The sequence below is a fragment of the Camponotus floridanus genome, unplaced genomic scaffold (genome assembly GCF_003227725.1).
Source record: "Camponotus floridanus strain SB8 unplaced genomic scaffold, Cflo_v7.5 scaffold74, whole genome shotgun sequence".
Classification (NCBI taxonomy): domain Eukaryota; kingdom Metazoa; phylum Arthropoda; class Insecta; order Hymenoptera; family Formicidae; genus Camponotus; species Camponotus floridanus.
Window position 1 is genome coordinate 81,865 of NW_020229843.1, and position 12,424 is coordinate 94,288.

Consider the following 12,424-nt stretch of genomic DNA (forward strand, 5'->3'; position numbering starts at 1 on the left):
ACTGATATTTATCGATATCATAACTATTTTAGTCGTGATATTGTTATCAAAATACTTTTATAATATTTTGATATAATCGATTAATCGAATAGTTATAATATTTTAACCCTTTTTATAATGTTTTAAACCCACATTTTATGGAAAGGCAGATATTTTCTGTAACATTAATGAAATTAAAATTAAAGGTTCGCCGCACGGTATAAATGGTCAAAATCATGATAGATCCTGCGATAGATAAATCTCGTAAAAAACTAGTAATGCTCTTATAAATATATAAATTAAAATATTGTATAAAGTTATTAAATTGCATTTATTGCATGCTATCAATGTTTTGCATGATAATGTAATGTAGATTCATATATATAAATTTTGAATATACATGTTTATTATAGTGATAAGAGCAGTCGCCCGGCAAGCGAAAGACTCGGGTTCGATTCTCGATTCAGCGACTTCGCCCCGATATTTTTCTCGTCTATATCTCTTCAGGGGGGTAAAGAGAGTTTATAGAATTCTCAAAAATGAGAATCTCTATCTTGGTAAATGCACCAAGTAAAATATATGCATATGCCTCGTTCTCGTTTAATTTTCGTGTACAATTAAAGAATTTTTAGGCATTACCATCCGTTGTGGCTCTTAATCGCTAATTTTCTTGTCGTGTTTAATACATGTTTATATACGTGTGTGATTGTTTATAACTGTTTTTCTTTTCTTTCATCTCTTTAGCGAATTAAATCTTTTTTTTAGTGATATATATTTCTATAGCAAAACACAAAATATTAAAAACTAGGATATATTTATCATCTTTGTTTATTTCTATCGACATAATCGAGATAATATACATATCTTTTTTATGTTTTTAATTTACTTATATTGTCAGTTACATTAAGAAAGAACTGGGCAGATCAGTTATATCAAAAATTTATAAATCTAATATATTTCAAAATTTTTACAAATTTGACATTACGCAAAGTTACTTTTAGGCTTTTAAAATATAAGATTAATAATTAAAATTTCTCAGTTCAAGTAAAGATTTGTCCTGTAGAATAAAATTTAATCTCATAATTGTAAATATATATTATTTTATATGTATATTAAATATTTACATATTAAGCTAACTTTTTTTGTAATAATTGCATCATGATTTTTCAACTATAGGATACAGAAATTAATGAAAATTTTTATTCTACAAGCTAAATTTTTTTACTTTAATTCAAACGTGCTTTGTTGCAATGTTATGAATCTCGAAATGAATTAAATTTATTAACTTATTAACTTATTAAATTACTTAAATTTATTAACTTATGACATTGTTGATCTATTCAGTTTTATTCTTAAAATAGTCGCATGAACAATTTGGAGAGCGATATTTGATACTGAAAAGGGAGATTAATCAAATTTCACCTCCAATGACTTTTTTTCAGGAATGGCCGTGGTAGCCTTATCTTTGAACTTCAGCGTAAAAATCGATATCAATCGTCCATTTTATTATGCGATCATAAAAGAGATCAATAACCAAGAGTCTGGAAGTCAACACGTCGTGCCGCTATTTTCTGGAATTGTTGCTAACCCTGAAATTTAATAATCCTAAAATATTGTACATTATAATCCTTGCATTAGAATTATAGCTATTATTGATATGAACAATCAATTATTATATGCATGTTATCATACGTAATTATTCTCTTTATGTTTTTATATACATATGTGTGCACATTCTATATATTATTATTATCACTTTACTTTTTCATATGGTAAAAGCACACAATACTTTTATAACTAACTTTATACTGCAACTAATAACTTCTCTTAAAGAAATTAACGACATCTTGTAAATTATTTATAAACCTTTAATACTAAATTAAAAACAAATACTTGGATATTATAATATGTTTATATAAAATATAACAGAATATTTAAATAGTATTAAGAACTTGTACGCTGATTGTGTACAATTATAAAGAAATATTTAAGATATATTAATGTTTCTTATAAAAACAAATAATAAAATATTTTAAATTGTATTAATTAAAATAGTTCATAATAATTTAAATCATGTTAATGTAAATAATATTTTGTACAATATTTACTTTATCATATTTCATTTTAAAATTATCATCATAAAATTCATTCATTAGATACTTTGTGCTATATTTTGTGCTACATATTAGTTTTTGTTTTTCTTTAAATTTTTTCACATTTCTACATTTTTTCAAATATATATTATTATATACCATATTTCCTTTTCTTTCTTATGTTTATTTTTTTCGGAAGGATATGTCTCTTTGTGTTTGATTTAATTGTTTAGTAAATGTATTTTTTGTTATTTATTATATTTTACTCTTTTATGTATAATAAACAAAAATCAATAAGAATTGATTTTTGTCACATATGGTTGCTATGTGAATCCTAATATGTTCCAGGAATGAACTTGGTCTTCAAAACTATCCAGGAAGACGGAGAATTCATAATTGATCGTCCATTTTTTTATAATATTATCAGATCAAATTTTGAATATAAAACAATTCCTAGTTTCTTGTCATTATTTAAAGGCTATATCATCAATCCTAAATAATAAATAATAATAATAACATTTATATCTTTTTTCAGAATATTTATATATTGATATTTATATATTATTATTTATATATTATTATTATGCAGTGCTGTCAAATATTGTGTGTTTTATTTCGATAATTTTCTGATGTCTTAATAATATAATTAAAATTATTGAAAATTGTTCAAACCTTCGAATTTAATTGTATTTTCCGAGTATATCAAATTTCTCAATTATTTATAATACTTTTTTAATATTCATTCGTAATACTTTTAATTAAATTTATATATATATATATATATATATATATATAATATATATATATATATATATATATATCTCACAAAATTAAGCAATATTATAATTGAGCAATTCTTTTTATGACTGCTGTTTTTATGTAGTTGTACAAGAATAATACAATTTTAAGTCTTAATCGTATAAACATAATTAAACAAATATTTATTTATATATAATTTTATTTTTAATTATTAAAATAATTGAATATTAATAAAATTTAATATTGATTTACACATCACGCTAAGTCGAAGAAGGATATTTGAAAAACACTTATTGCTTAGACAAGTCCTAAATTTGAAATTTATTAATTACAATATAAACAAAATGTGTAAAAGTGTATTGTATTATAAGTGAGATGATGAACGATCGTCAACAAGTATTACATTGTTTAACACTTCGTTTTATCTCTAATGCGATCTACGTAAATCTGTCGATAAATTTTCGTTACATTGCTTGTTCACTCAAAATCAAATATATTACTTAAGACAAATTTCTTTGATAAAATTTTAATTTTCTCTGGAAAATACGTGTACAACTTGAAATTTGAGAAAGCAAGAGATATTAATGAGAAGAAATTAATAATGAGTTGTTTATCTCATTACAAAGTTTAACGAATATATAGCAGTTTTTTATACTTAATTAATTGACATAGATATATTGCATTATTTTATTATAAATATATACGTACATTCAAACGCAATGCCTATATATTATTCCAATATATAATTTCACACAAATTCCATGTTGAAAGAGAAAAAACCAAAGTGTTTGACGTTTTTTCTTATATTCAGAATGCTCAAGAATTGTCTATTGTAAAAATAATTTTATTAATTTGATGTGAAAATAGTTGTATTTTCACTGGGATAGCAGATTTCGCTAGATGACTCATCTTTCTTCAAATATCTAATGCTTCAACAAAGATGTATTATAGCAGTGTTGTCTATAAGATGAAGAAACACTATAACTATAACTATAACACACCATGAAATGTGTGAAACGAAAACGAGAATCGATAAGAGAAACATTTTATGCCATAAATAAATAATTATTTCAGACGTAGGACGGAATTCTAAATGTCTACAAAACTCTTGGAATTTTAATATTAATTGTTCATTTTTTTATCACTTTTTATTATAATATTGTCAAGTCAACTTTTAACTGTCGAAAATAATATCATAAGTCTATTTGTTAAGCATCTCATCGAAACGATTATGTGATGTGATGATCTCGCATGTTGATACTTTATAAACGTAACGTGACTAATATATATTTAAAAGAAATAATAAAAGTACGCATGCATAAGAAACATTTTAGAAAATGAAGAAAGCACGTATTCGTTGGGGAATTTGCTTGATCGAAATGATAATAATTAATAAGTGCTTATTAATGCAGCAATATACACTGTTATTAAATATATTATATGCACTATTGCTTTTTTCAAAGCGATTATTTAATTGCTTTACACACATATATATTCAGTTAACTCTTGGAGCAGGATTTGTATTAACAGAATTGCTGAATATTTATTAGTAATAATTTCCTTAAAAGGCATGCGAATTGAGCGTAAATCGTTGTATAGTTTTAAAGAGGAATGGAAGTAACACATATTTAGAACGGAATGAATCTTATTTTTTTTCAAATGAAAGAACTTGTTTTGTTATTTTTTAATTTGTTTAATGAAACATAATTATCTTTATTATTGGATTTACTGCCGCATCATGATCTTGTATAATCCTTTAGTTTTCTTTTGTGTGATATCGAGTCCGTTCACCTCTTTAACTATACAACAACATAATATAATAAAATAACAAATAAACAATATAATATAATAATATAATATAATATAAAAAGCATGAAATAAGAATGAGATCTATCCGGACAAAGTCATATAAATGACAAATTTACATATAGATCTTTACATCGTATATTATAATGCATGTGATTGAAACCAAGAGCATATTTGAATGACAGGATATTGAAACAATAAAGTATAATAAAAATGAAAGCTGAACAGTATAGGGATCAATGATATGTTTCAGAAGTTGGGGTGGTGAATTTTTCTCTTATTCTCAATCAGGCGATTCCGGATTTTAATATCGACCGTCCATTCTTCTATGGCATCATAATGTCAAAACCGGAAGAAGAAGCCTATATACCGTTGTTCGGCGGAGTCGTCACTAACGTGTGACATCCGAATTAAGAAAAGAAATTATCGATAAAAGAGATTTGTGAATGATTGTAGTAGTTGACGATAACACTTATTATTACTGTTGTATCCAATTGCGAAATAATTATATCGTATCGTTTATGTAATAATGTCATACGATCATTCAGTTTTTATAACAATTTTTTATTGGGTTCTTGAAATTTATATGTTAATATTTTTTGTCAAAATCAATAAAGAGTTATTTTAAAAATTATAATTTCTAATATCTGTCATGTGCGTAATAATTATATAAGAGAATATTTTATATAAAATACAAATAATATGAAATTTTTCTTTCTTTGTGTGCGTCTTGAAAATTTAAAACATTAGTCAAGAAAAGCAAATAATTATAATTTATAATATTCCTATAAATTTTTCTGTGATCTTCTTCATATTAAAACTCAACATTATTTGATTTTATCATTAATCACGTTAATGTTTAGACGTAGTTTCTTAAATACATACGCAAAATGACAAACCGCAAATCCAAGAATGCACAATGATCGCAATAATTATTTTAAAGAGAGAGAGAGAGAGAGAGAGAGAGAGAGAGAGAGAGAGAGAGAGAGAGAGATTGCCTTTTTTTATTTTACTTTGGATTTTATATAATTAATGATTTGTTTCAAATATTGGTATCGCCTTTACTTAGATTTGACGTGTTGCATCAGAACGATTACGATTAGAATAATTACTTAATATGTATGAAAATTCCATATATTTTTCTTTTAAAGAAAAAAAAAGCACATCTTTTAAGTGTAAAATCATCGATTGATGATTAATCTAACAAATGTCAATACAACTTTCGATATGAGGCTAGCAGAAAGATTATTTCATCACTTTTCGTATAATAACATACTGTATTTCATTATATTAAATTCTAATTAATGTATTGTGCTTCCTATATGTTATATGTATCCTGTATGTTTATGCTTGCCACAGGAAATATTAAAATATTGTGTTAATATCCACAACATATTTAAAATTGTATTAATTATTAAAAGATATATTCATATATATTAGACATCTATATATTATGTATTGTGTATTGTGTATGTGTGTATTAATTGCATGAAAGAGAGATAATATCTAATATATAATATTAAATATATTGAGACGAAAGAAATATCGATTTGCACGTAAGTAGATTCGCAACGCGATATTTAATGAGATTCTTGATATCATATAATGATTATTTTACAGGTATTATGATGATGAAATACGCCCGACGTCGTGAAGAGGAATTCAAAATAAATCATCCATTCGTATATACTATAGGAAAAGTTTCTTCAACAAATGAAGAAACAGGCGTTCGTGAAATGATACCGCTCTTTGTTGGTCATGTTACTAATCCTGAATATTAAGTCTTCTTTGAGAAATACTATTACAATTACCTCAATGAAGTGAAAGTAACGAAAAATGAAAAATAAGATTATACTTACATATATCATATTAATTTTATATAATGTAACTTTTGTATATAACTTTTGATGTCTCATATACTCACATATATAATATTTATCACATATATTACTTACAAATGTTTATTGATATGTAATAAAATAGAGAGAAATTAATATAATTCAATGTGTGAAAATATAAAATTGTACACACATATGGATATTTATCTCTCCTTTAATCTTGTGATAAAGTATCAGTTCTTATTGTTATATAATCTAATTGTTAAAATTAATGTCACTATTATCTTATCTCATAAGAGAAAATATTTTCCTACATATAATTATTTCGCCAGTACGATAAATATTTTACATATCCTTAGTTACTGATGGTTACCTAAGTTATATAGAAATTTCAAGAGAGTTAATTAAAAATATAATACAATATAAATACAATTTTTAATTAAATTTATTAATAATAAGGCACTTGTTTACAAATTAAATTTGCACATCACTAATTTGGAGAAGCGATGACTTTATCTGTTATATATAATTATATGATAAATATATATCGCAGAATAAAAAAATTCGTACATAATTGTCATAATGTAAAAATGCAAAATTGCTCCTATAAAAATGTTTTATTCTTATTGAAAGATATATGAAAGAATAAGTATTCTCTCTCGAATCTTGTGCGGTACTTAATTATCGAATTGCTTAATCGTTAAAAAATTTGCACATAATAATATCATATTATATGATGACAATCATGTTATATGAAAATATATGGGTAAACTATGTGTGTGTGTATATAATAGAAGTGATATATAATAAGATCTTAACAATAAAAACAATTGATAAAGATGTCTCAACAGATATGATTGCACTGTATGCTTGATTTAAATCATTAGTATGTATAATATATTTCTATGGAATGTATTATTCTACGAAGATAATATAATGATAGAATACCACTAAGTTGCATTAATATAGCAATTAATAATATAAAGATAGCAGTATATTAATAAGATTTATATTAATGGTTAAATATTTGCAATTTTCCACAAATGATTTATCTCTCTTGTAACTTTCTTATGACTTTCTTATAAAACACTTTCTTATAAAACAAGAAATATGAAAAAAATTAACATGTTTTTGCTTGTATTATTAAATTTTTTGAATTTTAAAAATATAATATTAAATTTGCTTGGAGAAAAGAGATAATTAATATTGCTAATATTTATTTATAATTTTCTATAAGCGAGTATTTGAGGTTTAATAAGAGTCATGTGTATTAGCTCAGTTTAAATATTAGATTAATTTAAATTTTAATCTTCATAGAATTTTAAAGCGATTTCATGATGATCATAATGATCAGACAATAACATTGATAGAAAAATAATATGTGTTTCATGAAATAACAAGTGATGAGGAACTGACGCACACAGTTGAGCAATTATTAGGAAGACATGAGTCGCGCAAATTAAAAATAAAAATATAAAATATCATATATATTTGAGATTCTTTCTTTCTCTTTAACTTATTCTGCAGTTAGCTGCCGTTTTACCGAGCTTTAACGAATTAGCTGTCTCCGTGGATGCTGTACCATTCGATGTCAGCGAGCCTCTACGTGCCACGCATGTCGGATGCATACTAGTGGTAGTATCGAGAAACTCATCATCGTTGTCTGAATCTGTATCCTTGTCCTTGATCGATTTCTTCAGATCGCTCACGTAACGCTCTATCATATTGAGATTCTGTATGCTCATCACGCCATTATTATCTGTAAAGGGCAATATTTCTGATTTTTGAGCGGCTTGACGTTCGATATACATTCGTTGTAATTCAGCCAGCGCCTCATCCATAAAACGAACGTTGTTTTTGCGATCGTTCAATGGGTTCTCACTGAATCTTAATGATTTAACCGCTCTGCCATTTGTTTGTCTTGGTAAAGTGGTGCTTTTCTGATCATTAATGGTTAACATAGTGGTGGTAAATCCTATTGGAAATTTGGATTGACCACATAAATCATTTTTCAGTGGTCCAGCATCAGATGTTGCTTCATTATGATTGCCTTGTTTTTGTTGCGTTACATCATAACCCTTCATGAAACCTTGTTCTTCGGGAACTGGCGGAGGTGCATTCGCCTTCGGAGCAGTGAAAGTCGCATTGTATTCGATATCAGTGTTTTGGTTTACCGGTCGAATTGCAGCTGCGGAATGAACTTTGTTTTGCTGCTGACTCTGTAGTGCAGTATCTCGCCATCTCGCGCTGTTCATCACAAGTCGCGCCAATTGTTGGATAGTCTGTTTTGGCTCTGTAGTGTCATTATTGGTGATATTATTGAATGGTAATTTCGCTGGAGTCGATGTATCGTACGGTTCGCAGTCCGGATAATTGTGTCGAGTTGCCACATTTAATTGACGCAAACACTCGTAACTTTCGCCCTGTCCAGCCAGAAGATCATCCTTCTGCGTGTACTTAAACATCTTCTTCCGCGATTCCCAGGTGTCGCAATAAGGCGGATCTTGTTCGCAAGCGCGACACTCGGCGTCTAAGAAAGCTGCAGTGAGTATTATAATAGGAGTGGGTTCTCGTTGCGTGAATAGCTTTCTGCGTGCAGTTAAAATTTGATTCATATTCATTTCCAATCGTGCGTTTTCTATTCTCGCCTCGAGCTCACGTTCCATCTCCAGCAACTTAGCCGTCTCGTATATTAAACTTTGCTTATCCATATGCAGTTTACCCGTTTCTTTCGCGATGCGTCTTTCCGCTGAGGATTGCGTACGAGCATCATTATTATACATAAGCTGAAGACCGAGCCGTTGTTGAGCTTTCACAAACGGTGACGTGGATACCGGACCTAATTTTGACCATATCGCGCCGAGTTTTCTGCCTGCTGGACTGACAGCGATCGGCGATATTACACCGGGTCTAGTCAAAATAGGGTTCTGATTAACTAGCTCGATATTTGAATTCGGTATTGTGCAAGGAACACGACAAGGCTTTGGCGGAACTAAGTCCAACTTGGGCGGGATCATTCCAGGCTTCGGTGGCGGAAGCAAGGAAGTAATCGCAGGTTCCGGCAATGGTGGCGATGACGAGGACGTATCGTTTTTATTAAGTACTGTAGCATGGACAACGTTCAGTAAATGATCCAATCTATTCTCGAGCCTATTCTGTCGATCTCTGTCTACATCGAGAAATCGTGTCACCATATCGTTTTGTACGGCTAAAATCTAAAAAAATTGAAATAATATAAGCATTACATTTTGTATAAATACAAAAAAATATAAGAGAAAAAGAGAAAGATAAAAAAATAAGATATATCAAGAAAATATATAAGGGAAAAAAAGATAATAAAATATCAGAAATTTACTTATTAAATTACCTTATTGACGACTTCATTTTGAGAATTAATCGCGTTAAGCACAAGCTGTTCTAATTTTTGTGCTTTCTTTTTTCTAAACGGTGCACTCGGCATTTCATCGGTATTCACGGCGCTATCCCGTGACTTTCCACCATTCTCCGATGGAATGGGCGAATCCAACAAAAATTCCAATAACATACTGTCGTCGTTACAAGTCGCATTATTCGTCATGACAGTCGCGTCCACTACATTGGGATTGTCCAAATTAGCGGGTTGATTATACGTCTCGTTCAAATTATGTGTTTTCTCATCGCTTTTCGACAAGCAGAAACCATCATTCAAGTTCTGCGACACATCCGGTGAATAGTCTGGCGACAGTAATCCGTTTTGTTTGACATTCGTTGTACAAGTCAGGCGAGTATCTTGATATTGTCTATAGGCCGTCGCCAAGTTTTGCCTGTACGCGACTTTACACGGTTCTTGCGGCATTGCCCGATTATCTGCATACAGTGCTCCTTGCTGCAACTGATTTTGTTGACGCGCTGTATTTTCCACATTAAAATTCTGCATTACGTTCTGCTGCGTTATTCCATTTGGCAAGGATTGCTGATTCACATTGTGTTGGTAACCGAACTGATTGTTCGCCGGCACATTCCGTTGCGGCAATTGATTCCATCCGATTCCACAATTTTGCTGCTGGATATTTTGATATTGTTGCATGTTTTCTTGAATAATCTGATTTTGAACATTTTGCACTGTATTCTGATAAGGAATTTCTCCATATGGATAAGAAGTCAGTAAGTTTGGCTGATAGTTCTCTCGCATTGGTTTCTCTATTGGATTTGTTTGTACGGCTCGATTGCCAATTTGAACAAAACGCTCGCCAGTATTTATAGCAACATCTCTTGTAGGGGAGAACACTCTATATGGCTTGGCTATTATGGTCTCATTGGATTCGGGTGAATCTGGATAATCATTTTCACCTGCAGGAAAAAAAACATGAAATCTGATACTAAAAAGAATATTCTTTATAAGAAAACAAAATGCCTTACATCCTATTGTCCATGTAGGGGATAGAGCCTCCGTTCGAAAGAGAGATTGCACAGGCTCCTGAACTTTCAATCTCATCTGCAAATTCTTGTTAGTCTTCACATCCTTTGGAGGTGATTTCACATAATTGGCGGTTGCATCTAGTGACAGATTACAGAAGTATATAAGTACATAAAAATTATAATTAATATACTTTCATAACATTAATGTTTTGTAGATATAAAGGCAATATAAATGTTGAAAGAATCTTTCTAAAAATATCTAAACGCATGCCCAATCTATATCAGATATTCTTTAAACATCTTGAATATCCTTTCGTAGATAGATATTTCTTTAGAAACTCTTGCATGTTAAACTGATGTCTTACAATCAGCAGTCCTATTTACTGACCTACTGTGTCCACGCCAACATTGATATTGGTCTGCTCCAATCGCTTATTCTTTAACACTAGATCAATGGTCTCATAGTATTGTTCCACACCAGCACGAGTGCCCGCTCGTTTGGCCTCACGATAGCACACGAGCACCTGCTTCATGCGCGATCGACACTGCTTGCCTACGACATTGTAGCCTTTCTTTCTCATGTAACGTGCTACGCTTTCCCAAATTATCTGTGGCCGGGGAGCATATTCGAGCTGCTTCTGTACTTGTCGATCGGACCACACTGAGACGAGAAGCGCGGTGCTCTCGGGCGTCCACTTGTACTTGGCGTTGTCCCCGCTCGAATCCGACATCCTTACGTCTGCGTTCGCGCTATAACAAAATTAAAGGTCACAAGGATTTCATCGGACTTCCTTTATCTATTCTCTATACTTTATACTATTATTACTCCAACTGGTTCACGTCGCAGATCCTCGTCCAATTCCTCGTCCACTGGATTCAGCACGACATTCAACAGGTCGCCACTTGTCGCAACCTGCAATCCCGAGTAATTTATGTGAAATTGCCCAACACACAATGCGCACTCGCGCCATTTGCGTGCACTGACGCATAAGTACTTACCTCTCGCCGAGTGCGGTTGCGATGGACTTTGTAACCGACAGCAATTCAAATTTTAAAGGGACCAGTGCACCGAGACTACGTGAGTACGTGGTGGGAAGAGATGCATCCATAGCATGCAAAATACATAGAGGAGAATATCACTTCGATGCAATGTCGGAGGAGCAAATCTCGCGCATGCGTATTCGCACAGATTGCTGTTACGTCTTCTTTATATCTAGTTTACAGCAATTAATACGCGTAATAAATAAAAAATAATTAATGATTAATAATAAGTAATTAATCAAATAAATTGGTTTAATCAATTGGCTAAAATGCATTATTTAATACGATCAAACGATTAATGTAAATTGGACCTAATATAATTTTCTATTGGTCACAGCTTTTATCGGCATTAACGCTCGTCTATGTATTTTATATGTCTATGGATCCACCGCAGTAAAAGCGGATTTATATAGAAGAAAATCGGAAGCGAGAAATATCGTCCTTTTTTTAAGAAAAAGATGAGTTGCGAATTTTGTACAATTTTCCTTTCGATCTCTATTTGGATTATTT

At 30.1% G+C, this 12,424-nt stretch overlaps 2 protein-coding genes across 12 annotated transcripts in view; one reads left to right on the top strand and one right to left on the bottom strand.

Annotated features, from left to right (window-relative positions):
• The window catches only part of LOC105253785 (serpin B6), a 33,037-nt gene extending 26,578 nt beyond the window's left edge, over positions 1-6,459 (top strand). For 3 of the 9 annotated variants that reach the window (XM_025414030.1, XM_025414011.1, XM_025414025.1), the window contains exon 9: positions 1,422-1,457. Coding sequence is in view for 5 of the 9 variants with exons in the window: in XM_025414012.1 (XP_025269797.1) it covers positions 6,258-6,418 (161 nt within the window). In the remaining 4 variants the exon portion in view is untranslated. Of the gene's footprint in view, positions 1-1,421; positions 1,624-2,420; positions 2,588-4,890; positions 5,202-6,257 lie in introns of those variants that run through there. The other 6 variants (XM_025414012.1, XM_025414015.1, XM_025414013.1 and 3 more) reach the window with 6 other exon arrangements.
• A 1,226-nt stretch (positions 6,460-7,685) lies between these two features.
• LOC105253764 lies at positions 7,686-11,965 on the bottom strand. 3 transcript variants are annotated; one of them, XM_011262029.3, is made up of 6 exons: positions 11,873-11,965; positions 11,700-11,786; positions 11,262-11,623; positions 10,874-11,011; positions 9,843-10,804; positions 7,686-9,690 (listed from the first exon to the last, which is right to left on the bottom strand). In XM_011262029.3, exons 3-6 carry the CDS (start codon positions 11,602-11,604, stop codon positions 7,987-7,989), a joined length of 3,147 nt encoding a protein of 1,048 aa, XP_011260331.1. In that variant the 5' UTR covers positions 11,605-11,623; positions 11,700-11,786; positions 11,873-11,965; the 3' UTR covers positions 7,686-7,986. The 3 variants fall into 3 exon arrangements, with proteins under 3 accessions (XP_011260331.1, XP_011260333.1, XP_011260332.1); XM_011262031.3 differs by having other exon boundaries at positions 11,691-11,786; XM_011262030.3 differs by having other exon boundaries at positions 11,684-11,786.
• Between the last annotated feature and the right edge of the window lie 459 nt (positions 11,966-12,424).

Bases quoted from the DNA above. Each gene is read 5' to 3' on its own strand.
- LOC105253764 (XM_011262029.3), bottom strand. From the start codon at position 11,604: ATGTCGGATTCGAGCGGGGACAACGCCAAGTACAAGTGGACGCCCGAG. The intron at 11,012-11,261 runs GTCAGTAAATAG...ATCTGTCACTAG, and splicing joins TGTTGGCGTGGACACAGTAG to ATGCAACCGCCAATTATGTG. The intron at 9,691-9,842 runs GTAATTTAATAA...CAATTTTTTTAG, and splicing joins AAAATGAAGTCGTCAATAAG to ATTTTAGCCGTACAAAACGA.